At 59.9% G+C, this 14,138-nt stretch overlaps 1 protein-coding gene across 14 annotated transcripts in view; it reads left to right on the top strand.

The window, feature by feature from the left end:
* The window catches only part of ABLIM3 (actin binding LIM protein family member 3), a 51,175-nt gene extending 39,360 nt beyond the window's left edge, over positions 1-11,815 (top strand). For 2 of the 14 annotated variants that reach the window (XR_011741345.1, XR_011741346.1), the window contains exons 8-22: positions 1,047-1,105; positions 1,518-1,589; positions 1,981-2,136; positions 3,253-3,282; positions 3,831-3,960; positions 4,842-4,940; positions 6,329-6,379; positions 7,677-7,811; positions 8,057-8,121; positions 8,384-8,531; positions 9,193-9,222; positions 9,646-9,704; positions 10,219-10,279; positions 10,498-11,124; positions 11,559-11,815. Coding sequence is in view for 1 of the 14 variants with exons in the window: in XM_071814613.1 (XP_071670714.1) it covers positions 1,047-1,105; positions 1,518-1,589; positions 1,981-2,136; positions 3,253-3,282; positions 3,831-3,960; positions 4,842-4,940; positions 6,329-6,379; positions 7,677-7,811; positions 8,057-8,121; positions 8,384-8,531; positions 9,193-9,222; positions 9,646-9,704; positions 10,219-10,279; positions 10,498-10,505; positions 11,044-11,124; positions 11,559-11,672 (1,298 nt within the window). In the remaining 13 variants the exon portion in view is untranslated. Of the gene's footprint in view, positions 1-1,046; positions 1,106-1,517; positions 1,590-1,980; positions 2,137-3,252; positions 3,283-3,830; positions 3,961-4,841; positions 4,941-5,348; positions 5,423-6,328; positions 6,380-7,676; positions 7,812-8,056; positions 8,122-8,383; positions 8,532-9,192; positions 9,223-9,645; positions 9,705-10,218; positions 10,280-10,497; positions 11,125-11,558 lie in introns of those variants that run through there. The other 12 variants (XM_071814613.1, XR_010652318.2, XR_011741348.1 and 9 more) reach the window with 12 other exon arrangements.
* Positions 11,816-14,138: the final 2,323 nt, after the last annotated feature.

Genomic DNA, 14,138 nt, shown 5'->3' with positions numbered 1-14,138 from the left:
CATGCAGCAATCATTTTTGTCCATGAAACCTTCCCTGACGCTGAGCTGGAGGAGACTTTGTTCCCCATCGACAGCTTTTTGCTCCCTGCGAGTCTCCCTGCACAGCGAGAAGTGCTGCTGGGCATGCCTGGATGTGTCCCGGTCTGCACCCAGCAAACAGAGCCTGGGATGGGCACAGGGTGCCTGGCTCCCCGCTCACCCCAGCCACAGGGGAGGGTGGTCCAGGACCCTTTCCCCACTGCCCCTAATTCCCCCCATCCAGGTTGTGCTACCAGCAGCACCGGAGGGGTAAGGCTTTCACTCAGTTTGGGTTTGAGTTCGGGTTCAGCAGGAGCTCATCGTTGCCTGGAGCTGCCTTAGGGTCTATTTCCAGTGCAGAGGGAGGGTTTGTTTTCTCTCAGTAACCTGTGCTTGCTTGTCTTCCTGAGTCACTAATGATTATACAGTTGGCAAATGTGGAATTGTGAGTGGAGAGAGCTGGAGTGGGGATCCTAGCAAAGCACATCCCACAGGATGCTTGTGCTCAGCATCCATCCCAGGGCATGACTGGGCAAAGCTCAATGGCTTTGCTGGTTCCAGCCCAGAGGGCGTGCGAGGGGCTGTGGGTGCCCCGGGCTCGGTGTTACCCTGAGTTTAACCATTAGGAGCTGCCTAGCTGGGCAGTAGTTGAGCTGCACCGAAACATGCCTGGGTTTGCTGTCATGCTTATCAGTGTTGGCCTCTACATCTCAGTGCTTGAGAACCAGTGCGACACAGCAAGTGACCTCCCTCTGCACCCTCGGGGCTCCCCACCTCCCTCCTGCTCTGCTCCCCATGGGGAGATGCTGGTTCCTGCCCCTGCAAGGCCCCCAGGAGCTTTCCCCCCAGCACACAGGGGTTGAGCTACTGCAACACCGGGTGCTCAGTACAGCTGCTGCTTGGAGGGCACTGACACGTCCACCCCAGGGGACCACGGGCTGGAGGTGGCAGGGGCAGGACAAGACCCCCACATGGCAGGGGGTGGGCTGTGTGTGAAACTGGAACACTTTCCCTTTGCTGCATTGCAGGCTCTGAAGTGTGGCACCCCATCTGCAAGCAGGCGGCCAGAGCAGAGAAGAAGCTAAAGGTAGGCAGCAGGGTGAGGGGCATCTCTGAGAGGTGGCACATCCCAGGTGATGTTGCCCCCGAGTCCCTGCTGGAGTTGAACTGTTGTGGCAGTGTCCAAGCCCAGGGTGGCTTCCTGGGGCTGGCCCCAGCTCTGTCCCCGCTGCCCACAGGATGGCGGGTGGCTGTGACTGTTAGTGGGGACATGGCACCAGCCCACACCACAGCCGGGAGGGGGCACAGCAGTCCCCTAATCAACCCCCCGCACCCATCCAGCTGCTGCTTGCTCTGTGTGTCCGGCTGGCAGAGGAACTGGACCTTGAGTGAAATTCAGCCCAAAACCAACAGTTTGCTTGCTACACCCAGCATTGTGCCTACTCAGGGGTTCCTCCTTGCCATGCTTTCATCTGTCCTCTGTTTTTCTGCCTTCACAGCACAGAAGGACGTCAGAAACCTCCATCTCACCCCCCGGTTCCAGTATCGGCTCCCCGAACCGTGTTATCTGTGTGAGTACAGCTCTGCCCCTTGTCCATGCAGGGTGGGAGAGATGCTCTAGCCCCAGGAAAGGGAGCAGCAGTTCCTGGTGCTGCTCTGCAGTGTGAGGCATCTCCAGGGACAAGCCCTGTGTTTGGGGACAGCACGAACAAGCCGTGCCCCCTCACCATGCTACCAGTGCTGTTGGCACAAACCAGGAGCTCCCAGAGGGGCACAGTCCCACCCTCCCAGCTCCTCTGCCCCTTCCTGCTGCTGCCGCTGCCTCTCAGGCATCTCCTCTCACCTCTCCCTGGTGCTGGGGTGACGATGGGCTCTGTCTGCTCTGCGCTGGCTCCACACTGCGCTCCAGCCTCTCTTTCCTTCTCTCTTCCTTTCCGTCTCTCTATCTCTCCCTCTCCCTAGGCTAAAGTGGATAATGAGATCCTTAATTACAAAGACCTGGCAGCTCTTCCCAAGATTAAATCCATCTATGAAGTGCAGCGTCCTGACCTCATTTCCTACGAGCCCTATCACAGATACACGTCGGATGAGACGCTGGAGAGATATAGCTATGGGGAGGTACCGAGTCTCGATACGCCCAGTGCTGCGCTGTGCAGGGAGCTGGGCACCCATTCAGGGCAGTGGGGAAAACTGCATGTGGTTCGTTCAGTCCAGTGGGATTACTGAAGGGAGGCAGGAGTGGGGATAAGACCTCTCCTGGAGGCTTCGCGTTACTGGGGAGAGGGCCTGGGCTGGAAGGGAAATCTTGGTGCTGCTGCTGCAGAGGAAGAAAGAAGCCAGTGACCTTATCCAGCTGGTGACAGTGCCCTGCCCACGCTGTGCCGCAGACCCGGCGTGCAGGGACAGACAGCACTGTGTGGGAGGAGACGTCACCCTGTGTGCTGTGATGTGGCAGGGAGCTCACCCATCACAGCCCGCAGCAGGAGGGGTGGAGGGCACGCAGCACACGTGCATCCCTCCTGGGTGGAGGGACAGACGGACAGCAGGCTCAGCCCGAAGCCCGGTCCCGGCAGGTGGTCCTGCTGGCCACCAGCCCCAGCGTGGCACCTCTGTAGCATGGCAGAGTGGCCTCTGGTGGGTGCTGGGGGCCCAGGGGCAGCCAGGGAAAGGGAGCTTGGTCAGTGTGTTTTTGCAAGCGTGTGACAAGATGATGCCCAAGCAGCATGTGACATTGGACTGCCCTGCTCGCTGCTCCAGGCAGGCTGGGTCTGCTGCACCATTTTATTAAGTCTGTGGAAGAAAAGTCTGAGCTGCTTACACAGAGATAAGGGACCCGAGGTGGCCCTGGAAGAGGACTTCGTAGTGGCCAGCAGCAGCACTGCATACATCTCTGGTCCCAAGGCTTGTCACAAGTCTGGTTTCCTCCAGCCCCCCTGAGATGGTGCAGGCAGCGTGGCCATGGCCTGCTGTGGAGCACGGGGGGCCAGCAGCTGCCTTCCCCTCTTGCGGCTGAGAAGGGGTGCCATCCTCACACCAGCTCCCCTGCAGGCCAGGGGCTCCTTGCTCAGCATCCTGTCAGTTCAGCTCTGGCTGCGCCACCAGCCTTCCTCACCTGGCAGCTGCGATGGGGCTGTAACGTGGGGAGAACGAGCTGCTGTGGGACCCCGGTCTGTCACTGCTCCCCTTAACCATGTGCTGTCTCTCTCTCCCCTCTTTGCCTCCTGCTGCCTCCAGTCCCTGGGGACCCTCTCCCCATACTCCCAGGTAATGCCCCCTGGGGGGTCTGTCACCTGCTGCTGCCACAGGGTGTCCCTCTGCCAAGGGACCACTGGGGCTTTGCTGAACATATCCGTGCCCATGGTGGGCGAGATGGGAGGCCCTGTCCAGGAGGTCCTTTGGGCCCTGGGGGGAGCAGCATGCAAGTGCTCCCTGGCAGAGTGGACCCAAGGAGCAGCTTCTGCCTCGTGGAGGGGAGCACCAGTAATCGGGAACAAGCACGGGGGAAGGGGATGGTCTGCAGGCAAGGGGGCGAAAGTCTCTGGCCAGACACTGTTGCCTGGTCCCAAACCCTGGGTGCCACTGCCTGCTCTTTGTCAGTGGGAGGCAGAGGTTCTGGGGAACCTCTCCAGCTGCAGAGGCACATGCTGCCTGGCACATCACACCGCAGAGCATGCACCCTCCCGGGGGGTGCAGGCTTGGGGATCCCTGTCCATGGGACACCCCCCTGCAGGGCTGCCGAGGCACTGACCCACCTTGTCCTTCATCCTACCACCTGTAACCCCACCTCTCTCCACACCTTTCCCCATCTCCAGGACATCTACGAGAGCTTCGACACGCGGCAAAGGCGAGCCTCCAGCCCTGGCTACATCGACTCCCCCACCTACAGCCGCCAGGGCATGTCCCCCACCATCCCGAGGTCCCCCCACCATTTCTACCGCTCAGGTGAGGATTTCAGCTGCAACCCCAGGCTGGGCTAACTCAGACCCCCAAGTGGAACGGGGATCACCAGACTGTCCCCTGCTTCTCCCAGGGGACCTCGGTGGTTCTGCCTCTGGCAAACAAGCAGGAGGCCTGGGGGGTCTATGGGGACTGACAGCAACAGGAGCCGTGGGACAGTGAGCAGCCCAGCTGTGTGCATCCTTTGGTTCCCCTGACTTATTGTGTAGAGCAGCAAGGAGACGCTGAGGTGGCTTTGTCCTGGCTTGGAGCTGAGCTGGGGCTCATGGAGGATGGGGTGGGAGGTGACCCCCCAGGTCCAGTGAAGACTGCTCAGCTGGCTTGCAAGCTCTGGGAGGGGTGTACACAAGAGTGCATGTGCCCAACCAGTGCTGTAAGGGGGGTCTTTACACACACACAGATGTGTGTGCACACCCTGGAGTATGTTGGGGGGAAAAAGAGTGTGTCTGTGCCATGTCTTCTGTCCTTTGGAGTTGGGGAGGAACGACTGGGCAAACCCAAGGTCAGTAAGTCTGGAGGTCCCGCATTCCCAGAGCTGCTCCCGTGCTGCCCCGCACGGGCCCATCGCCGTTCGCCTCTGCAGCACGCTCGGCTTTCCTCTCCGCAGCGCTGGGGCGGCTGCCGCCCTGGGACAGCACCTGCGTGGGGGTTTCCTCTGCATCCCGCCTTCCTCCGGAGATGCGGGAAATCTCTCCCTGCTCCATCACACCCCATCCTGGACCATGGCCCAGCACACATCCCCATCACCCCTGCCACATGGGTCGCCCCCCTGCTCTTCTAACACCACTGCATTTAACACCCATTTTCTTCTGCCTCTTGTTCTCTCTCTCGGTCACTTATGGCTGCTTCTGCTCGGCACTGCGTAGGCACCGAGAGCGGGCGCAGCTCCCCCTACTATAGCCAGTTAGATGTGAGGTCCTCCACTCCAACCTCATACCAAGCGCCCAAGCATTTCCACATCCCAGGTAGGCTCTGGAGCACTCCGGTCCCCGGGGAAGCGCCGTGTCTGTGGCATGCCCGCATGTGCCGTCCCCCCTGTGTCGCATGCGTAGCTCCGCCGCCCGCCTAGAGCCAGCTGGCAGCAGGATCTACCCCTGGTAGAGGCCATCCATAAACAGGACCTGCAGCTTGAACCCTCCTCCCTCCCCGTCACCACCAGGGTGTCCCAGAGCTGCCTGGAGTCTGCTTGATCCTTGACACGTTCCTCTTCTCCCTCATCCCTGACCTTCCCTCACCCCCAACACAAAGACGAGTCCTCTGTGGAGAGCCTGCCCCCTCCCCTGCCTCCCCACCAGGATCACAAGCCTAAGCGTGTCTGCCGGAGGCCTTTCCGCACCCACCCACTACAGATGACTATTTTATACTCCCCCTAGGGCCCGCCGCTCCCTCCCCCCAGAGTCTTCTGGGCTTGCCAGATGCCTGCTCCCCTTCTGCAGGGGGCCACCAGGTAAGGGCCACCACCTGCTCCCGGCGGCGCAGAGCCCATGGGGATGGGGACAGAGCGGGCAAAAAGAAAGAGTGGGGAGGGACACAGGCAGAGCTGCCCACCCAGCCCTCCGCACACGCAGTGGGGGGCAGAGCCCCAGACCACGCTGTTCAGCTGTAGACACCTGCCGCTGCCCTTGTCCTCCTCCAGAGCGTGGAACCCCGTGCAATGTATAGCTGATGCCCTGGGACAGCAGCAGGAGGACATCCAGGGGGTCCTCACTATGGCCCCCTGTTCCCATCCCATCCCCGTCATGGTTTGGCCCCGCTCCCTGCCCTGCCCTCCCGCTGCCGGTCGGTGGTTTATGGATGGCCCCCTCCCTGCTCTGCCAGCTCCGCTGCCTGGCCTGCTTGGGGGCCATAGCTCTCAGCACCAGGCTCCAGTTTGCTTCCCCTCCCAGCTCGCTCTTTTCTCTGCTGCAGAAAGAGGCTTTGGCTGATGTTGTTTCACCCCAAGGTAGCTTGCAGGTGGTTTTTCCAGGTGCTGGCACCCCCGAGAAACCGCACCAGTGTGAGCCGTGGTGCATCGCTGCCGGCTGGCAGGGGCAGCCAGGGGTTCCTGGCTGTGCCGCTGCCCCCCGGGGCCAGGAGCGGTGCCGTCCCGCGGTGCATGCTGACCTGGGGCGCTCACTGCATGTCCCCTGCACGCACCGCTGCCTGAGGCAGCCCCGGGACCGCGCTCCTGCCTCCCGGAGCCCACCTGGTACTGTGCTCCCATGGGACGCGTGGACACAGACGTGGTTGTGTGATGGAAATGTGATGTGGGGGCAGCATCTCCTGCAGGACCGCTGTCCTGTCTGCTCTCAGCATGCCCACACTGACCTCCCCTTCCTCCCTTCTTTCCTTCTTCCCTTTCTTCTTCCACTAGCTGCTGGTGAGAGTAACATCTACCGGAAACCCCCCATCTATAAGCGACACGGTAGGGTTTGCTGGCTGTGTGCTGACCTCTGTGCTGGGGGGAGCGGGGCAGGGACCAGCGTGGGGCTTGGTCTGGCCAAGTCACGTTTAGGGGCAGGAGATGGGAGCAGGCGTCAAGGTGACACGTTGGGCTGCTGCGCTTCGGTGGGCTGATGCTCCTGCTTCTCTTCTGGGCAGCAGAGTGCAGGGATCTGTGCAAGAGAAACACAGCTTTGCACTGCATCCCTATTGCAAGGGATGCTGGTGAAGGCTGTTAGTGGCACCGGGGACAGGGAAAGCTGTGGGATGGAAAGCAAGGCCATGGGGCGGTGGCAGAGGGGACAAGGGTAGCTGTTGCTTCTTGATGCCAGGGTCCAGAGCTACCTCAGGAAAGGGGTGAAGATGGTAATTTGCAGTTTCACATGAAGCCCTAGAGAAAAATCACAGCCGATCCTGGATGGATGCTCCAGGGTGAAACGGGCCTGGGGGGTGTGAGGGGTGGGGAGGAGGCACAGGGGTGTGTGGTGTCTCTCAGAGGGGCTGCCTTGTATTGTTCCTGCTCACTTCTGCGCATAGAGGGACAGCAGCTCCCCCCCAGCAGTAACTGTGTCTCCTCTCTCTCCCTGGGCTCTCCCTTCCCACCACCCTGCTGCTGGCTGCACCCACTGCTGTAAGTAGCTGCCTCTGGCCGGGACCCTGTGCATGCTTGGGGTGGCTCTGCCACACAGCCTGTCCTTGGTGCTCCTGTCCTCACACGTCTCCTGGCCTCGGGGGGGTGAAAGGAGTAGGGCTCACCCTCCGGTTTCTCACATGTGCCCCTGCCAGAGCCGCTGGGGTCACCCCTCTGCTGCCCCCTGCTGCACAGCCCACTGCTGTCCCCTGCCAGTGACCCCCGGGAGCTCTTTCCCCGCCAGAATGGAGCCTCCCTCCATCCCCTCCCAGCCTCCCTCCGGGTGATGGGACAGCCTGGGGGCACAGGGACATGGGGAGGTTGGTGGCACTGGGGCTGGGTGAGCACAGAGCTTGTCATGGTGCTGCGGGCTATGAGCTGTTCATGTCCCTTCCCACATCTGTGACAGCCCCTCTGCGTGTCACCATCCCCACAGCCTGCCCCTTCACCCTTGTCCCCAGGAGGTGTCAGCGGTTTGAAAATGGGTCATTCCCAGCTCTGCTCCATGCTGTCCCCCACACAGATCACTGGTGGACACCAGGGAGTGTGGGGAGGAAACAGGGTTTGCCTTCATCCCAGGGAGAATCTTTACAAGTCCTGCCGGCAGAACTAGGGGTCCTTGTTACAGCTCTCCCTGCTCCTTTTGCAGACAACCCCCCGGCAGCCACGAAAAGCAAAACCAGTGAAGACATCGCACAGTCGTCCAAGTACAGCCCTGCCTACTCCCCGGACCCGTACTACCACTCCGAGTCAGAGTACTGGTCCTTCCAAGGCTCTCCCAAAGGTAACAGCCCCCCCATGATGCTGGAGGATGGGGAATCCCATTCCTGCCCCCAAACCCAGCTATTCCCTGGGAGGGAGCACCCCCCTGAGCTGGGTCTGAACTCTAGGGTGGGGTTGGACCAAGGTACCTGCCAAAGTGACCCCAAAATCTTAGCAGCCCTTGGGACTTGCCTGTCCACATGCAGGTGGGGACTCTCCTGCCTCCCCTTTCACCCCCATCTGACCCCTCTCACATGTATTTTGCAGCCCCCCGGGCCCGGCGGTTCTCGTCAGGAGGCGAGGAGGATGGGTACGACCGGGGCATGCACAAGGTGGGTGATGTCCCTGCCCGCAGCCTGGGAGGGCAGAGCCGGCAGCAGGCGGTCCCCATGACAGCTGGCGCTGGGGAGGAGGCCCAGCCTGGCTCTGACACCCAAGAAGGGGCCACCACCATCCCTGCTGCCCTGTGCCATCTCTCCCCTCTTGGCCACCCCTGACATGGGGCCTGAAGGAGGGGGAACGCACCCCTTACCAAGGAGGTGGGAGATGCTGAGCCCATGCTGGGGTGCAAAGCAGCTTTCCCTCCCTGCCCAGATCCAGAGCGGCATCGGCCGGCTGATCCTGAGGGAGGAGATGAAGGCTCGGTCCAACTCCTACGCAGACCCCTGGACACCCCCTCGCAGCTCGGCCAGCAGCAGAGAAGCCCTGCACACAGCTGGCTACGAGGGCTCCCTCAATGGCTGTAAGGACAGCCCTGTCTATCTGTCTGTCCCACCCTGTATGGTCTCAGTCCCTGTGGGAAGTTCACTGGGGTGGAGAGAGAAGGGCAGGGGAATGGGGTGGGTGGTGGGAGAAGGGCTGAATGCCAGCAGTTGAGAGACACTTTCCCCCTCTGGAGAGCTCTGTGTTCCCTGTGCCCTGGCTGGGATGGAGCATCACCCAGCTGTTTGCAGTTTGGGCAGCACATCATGGGGGGGGGTCAAAGGGTCCCTTGGCAATCTTGCAGCACAGCCATGCTGGGTTTGCTCTGACCTGTTTTGGGCTCACTGCCTGTGTTCCTCATCGTTAACATCTGTGACATTAGCATCTCATCTCCTCATTAACATCTGGCACATCTGGGACCTCCTGGCACCCCAGACCTGCTAAGTGGCCTCCAGGCTGACTTCCTTGCGCACGCTGCTTTCACTGCACAGCACCCAGGGCACCCAGCCCCAATTCCCTTGGGGCTGCAGGGATTGCTGGCGGCATTGGGGAGCCTGCCACCACATGCCCCTGCCCGCTCTCTTCTTCCTCATGGCACATCTGCCCTCACGGAGCTGGTGCTGCTCAGGGATGCTCAGGGCAGCTCTGCATGGCATAGGGTGCTCAGTGCCCCCTGACACCCGGCTCTGCTCTCCTTGCAGCTCCCCGGACGCATTACCTGGCTGACAGCGGTGAGTGTGTGAGCCTGCAACCCTCACCAGCTGGTCCCTTGTGGCAATGGGGTCCAGAGCCTGAGCTGGAGGAGATACTGGGACCAGGGTGGGAAGAAAGAGCCCTTGAAAGGCTGGGCCAGGGTAGAGCTGGTGGCAGCGACAGGAGGGGACGAGTCAGAAACTGAGAGAGGAGGCTGTGTTGCACTGAAGGGTGAGGCGGGAGACCTGCCACCATGGGAAAGGGATGTTGGGGAAAGGAATATGAGCACAGGAGGAAGCCAGGCTGGGAGTGAGTTGGAGCTGGCAGGAGACAGAGCTGGGTGAATGTGGAGCTGGGTAGTGACGTGGGAGCACAGGGGTGGGTGGCCCAGCGGGTGCTCTCCCAGGGTGTGGAGCTCACCTCTGCATTTTCCCTTATGCACCTTGGTGATTTCTTTGCAGATCCCCTCATTTCTAAGTCAGCCTCCCTTCCTGCCTACAGGAGAAATGGGCTGCACAGGGTAAGTGCCTCCTGCCTGCATCCTGCTGCTGCCAGGCATCCCTGCACCCTTCGTCATTCTCTGCAGGCTCCTCAAAACCCCTGGTGCTCCGCTTTTAGGACTAAGGTGTCCTGCTCTCCCCTTTTCTGCACCCCTGCTGTCACTGCTGGCCTGTGCCGGTCCAAAATGACCCTTATTGGGGACCAAAGTGCCCTGTCCAGGCACTGCAGGACCTCTGTGCCTGCCCTGAATGTCCTGTAAGGCACATTTCAGAGGGATGCTGGTGTTGCTTCCCAGCAGGAGGGATTTGCTCTGTGCCCTGGGGCAGCGATTGCTGGAGGCCAGGAGACCTGGTCCTGCCTCCATGTGACCGGAGCTTGTCACTTCACCTCCTCATGCCTCAGTTTCCCCACTGCCAGGTGTAGGGAGCAGATTGTGCTTTGGGGTTGGTGCCTTCCCACCTGGGGATATGGAGGTGCTGTGCTGAGTGTTTGGAGGGGACCCCCTCTTACTTCTCTCTCTATACCTCCCACAGCCTCCCAGTGCAGAGCTTTTCCACTACGACAGCACGAACGCCGTAAACTGGGGGATGCGAGGTGAGGTGCCACAGGAGCAGCGTGAGTGGGGGACCCTGTAGGCATGGGGCCAGATGTCGTGGGGTTGCCGGCCCCACTGCGGGCAGCTCTGGAAAACGGGGTCCAGGCTGGAGGGAGCAGGGAGGAGACGGGGGGTTCTCACAGCTCTGCGGGAGGATCTTGGCAGTGAGGGGTCAGTGTGCCTCATGTCTCTGTTGTCTTTTTCTCTCTCCCCACAGAGTACAAGGTAAGATGCTCTGCCAGACAGAGATGCGAATACCACCCAGAGGAAATCCCAGAGACATGCCCGTGTGTCCCCAGCCCTTCAGGAGGAAGCCTTGCCCTCTGCCCACAGTGCCTTGACTTCCCCCTTTCCATCCCCCACCTGACAGCCCTGGCCTGGGACTGTGGGGCTCAGGCCAGAGTCTCGAGGGTCCCAAGCCCTTTGCCAAGCAGAATTGTCACCCGGTGAGGAACAAGAGAAGGTCGTGCTGGTGGTTCCCTACTCATGCTCGTCTCTGGGTCACTCCTGGCTCTGTGGAGTGAGCAGGAGACCTTCAGGTTGCCATCCAGAGCCACCAAGGTGGATTAAGGTCACCCTGAGAGGAAGTCCCCCATCTGCTTTGTCCTGTCCAAGCCCCAGGGGCAGCTGTGACACCCAAACCCTGCTAAATGTAGTGGAGGAAGGCTTTGTCCTTGTACCCCCCATGGCCCCATCCCAGATGTGCCCCATCTGTCCTATTCTGGCTCAGTAGCTACCCCATGATCTTCCTGTGCTTGTGCAGATATACCCCTACGAGCTGCTCCTGGTGAAGACAAGGGGGAGGAACCAGCTGCCCAAAGATGTGGACAGGACTCGGTTAGAGGTGAGGGGAGCCTTTTCTGCTGGGGACAATCTCCTCGGCGTCAGAGGGATCGAGCCCTGTGGGGTATCCCCTTAGCTGGCATGCAGCACGAGGCTTGTGGATGTGTAAGGAGCATCCCTGCAGCTCCCCAGGAGCACACGGGTGCCAGCACGCTGTCACGGCAGCCCTGCTGCTCTGCTGGCTGGGCAGGGCTGTTCCTGTGCCCCAGCACGAGGGCGTTTGGCAGGAGCAGGAGGGAGCCGGGTGCTCCCACCCTCCTGGGTGAGCACTGCTGGGGGTTGCAGCACCCCCATCGCACCCTGCCGGGCCAGGGGTGCCGCCAGACCCCCTCATGTGTCCTGCCCTGCTGCAGCCATATGGCCCACGTGGTGGCTGCTGGCCCTGGGTGGTGGCCGTGGTCCCCAGCCCTGGCCCAACGTCCCTTCTCTCCTCAGCGCCACCTCTCCCAGGAGGAGTTCTACCAGATCTTCGGCATGACCATCGCCGAGTTTGACCGCCTGGCCCTCTGGAAGAGGAATGAGCTGAAGAAGCAGGCCCGGCTATTTTAAATACAGTGCACTATAAATATATACATACCTATAAATATATACATAGAAAGATCTCTATATTGCAGCTCTGTATGATTCTCGGTGCTGTATGTGGCAGAGGTGCCCTCTGCACCCCTGAGAGTGAACTGGAGTCTTGCAGATCATTTTATGCTCTGTGTTTCCTTTTCTTTTCCAACCCTGTTTTGGCATCAATCCTTGGGTTCTCCCAGGGGCTGAAACTGCGTGGGCCCCAAAGCACTTGATGTCTGTCACTGCTGCCCCAAGGGGACAGAGAGGGAGGATTTTCCTGCTGCAGCCACCCAGGGCTGTGTCCTTGGGCTGGTGTCCTGTCCCCCTCAGCTGGTCTGTGTGTTTACTTACAGGTTGGAAAATGTCCTGGGTACATTTGCAGGAGAAGGGAGTCCCAGCGTGGGCTCCTTAATGCTGCCCCAGCCTTTAACATGGCCATGCACTGGGGATACCTTCAGCCTCACCCTCTGGATCAGAAATGCAGAGCTTGGGGCAGGAGGAGCAGGGGTGGGGACCCCCAGGGTGCAGCCCCACAGGTCAAGGTGCAAGCCCTAGTGCATCCTGAGCTGCTGGCTTGCCCAGCAAACCCGGTATTGCCACAGAGCCAGTTTCTCCTCCCAAAGTGCCGGAACAATGGCTTTCCAGTTTGTCCCAAAACCAAGCCCTTCTTTAAACAGCCAAAGCCGCCTCCTCCCTTGTGCAGTTTCTCGCTGCTCTTCAGGTTTGTCCAGGGCCAGCAAGCCCTGAGAGTGGACAAGCTGAGATGTCACCCGACCTGGGGCCACCACCCTTGGGGCCCCAGCAGAGCTCCAGGGTCCCAGTGCCGGGGGAGCAGTGGGGGGAGCTGCGGGCGAGGCCAGAGCAGGGGGTGCCCATCCCACTGACTGCTGGACCTTTTCATGGGGGTTTTTCCTGAATTACTCTGGCACTGATGTCTGTGCCCCAGATAAACCCCTCTGCAACCTTCAGGAATTAAGGCCATTACCAGAGCCATTCAGCATTCACGCCACTGCAAACTATTGGGTTGTTTGGTTGGAGGGTTTTTTTGGTTGTTTTTGGTTGGTTGGTTGGTGGTTTTTTGTTTTGTTTTTGGTTTTTGGTTTTTTGGGTTTTTTTGTTTGTTTTTTTTTTTTTAATTAATAGGGTTATTTCCACACAAACTTCTTTCCTGGTCTCACCTGTGGTGCTCTAGTTTCCCGTTTGTGTGGCACAATTTTCAGGCATACCGCAGGACTGAGCAGTCCCAAAAACACCAGCAAGCTGCGGGGAACAAGAGCTGGGTGGGCAGCGCACGTCCGAGGGGACAGCGAGGGTCTCACCTTCACTGTGCCACAGGCCAGCTCTGCTTCTGGCTGTTCTGGTCCCCTTTGAAACCCTCCTGTGCTGGTATCCCCCAGCAGCTGGACTGAATGCCCCCCCTGCCATCAGCGTCATCAGCACCCAGCGTGTTGCCCAAAAGAGCCGTCACTAGGGTCCTGTGTGAAGCAGGGGAGACACGTGGGTCCCATTGCAGGGGTTCGCCAGGGTGCTCAGGGCAAGAGATCGCCCATCAGCAGCAGCCCCAGCTCTGGGAGCTTTATGGTGGTGTGGAAGGGGCTGGGGCCCGAGGCGGACATGGCAATATTGCACTGTCTATTTTAGTGCTGCAGTAAATGAACTGATTGTATTTATGATGATCTCATCCATGTAAACCACAGCTTCTTGAATGAAGCTCAGCCGTTTGGAGCTCTAAGAAACTCCTATCTCCAGCAGCAGTTTCAGCGATAAAGCCTGGAGGATATTATTAGTAATAATAATACAACAGTGTGGAGCTTTTCATTTTCAAAGCATTTTATGGACAGTAACTAACTGATCTTAGCAACTGCCTGCATGGCAAAGATGGGGAAGCTGAGGCAGGGCTCATTGCTGCCTCTCAGAGCTAAGGAAGCCTCTCCAGCACACATTCTCCACGTGTAGGACGCTCCCTCGTGCACCCCACAAGTCTCCCAAACCCAGGCCTCCCCTGAGGTCCTTGTTGGAGAAGGACGGTGGTGATGGATGGCATGAGCACTATGGCCAGGGAGAGGCTGGGCACATGAGGGACACCAAGAAGGAGCAGATATGAAGGCGGTTTTTGGGGTGGGAGGGGAGCAGGAGGCAGCACAGGTGAAGCAGAGAGTGAGCGGGTATGGGGGCACTGTGCTTGCTCAGTGGATGTGCCTTTGGGTGTGGGGTCTTCGTTCTGGATCTTTGCCCAAACCAACAACCCCCCCCGGCAGGGAGTGGGCAGGTGGAAGTGGCCTGCTCCAGACCCCCACCCTCCATGGAGGGCTTTGGGGTGCTGCCACTGCTGGGGGTGCTCAGTGCATGCTGTGAGGCCTCCCCAGGGTGGTATCACCTGCGGGAGATACACAGCCGGTGTAGAGCAGCATCGGGGGGGTGATACACGGATTGGGGACGGAACTCCGGGACACCCTC

This window comes from Patagioenas fasciata, chromosome 14 (genome assembly GCF_037038585.1).
Source record: "Patagioenas fasciata isolate bPatFas1 chromosome 14, bPatFas1.hap1, whole genome shotgun sequence".
Lineage (NCBI taxonomy): Eukaryota > Metazoa > Chordata > Aves > Columbiformes > Columbidae > Patagioenas > Patagioenas fasciata.
The sequence above is the reverse complement of the archived record's forward strand: the minus strand, read 5'-3'. Positions and strand labels throughout refer to the sequence as shown.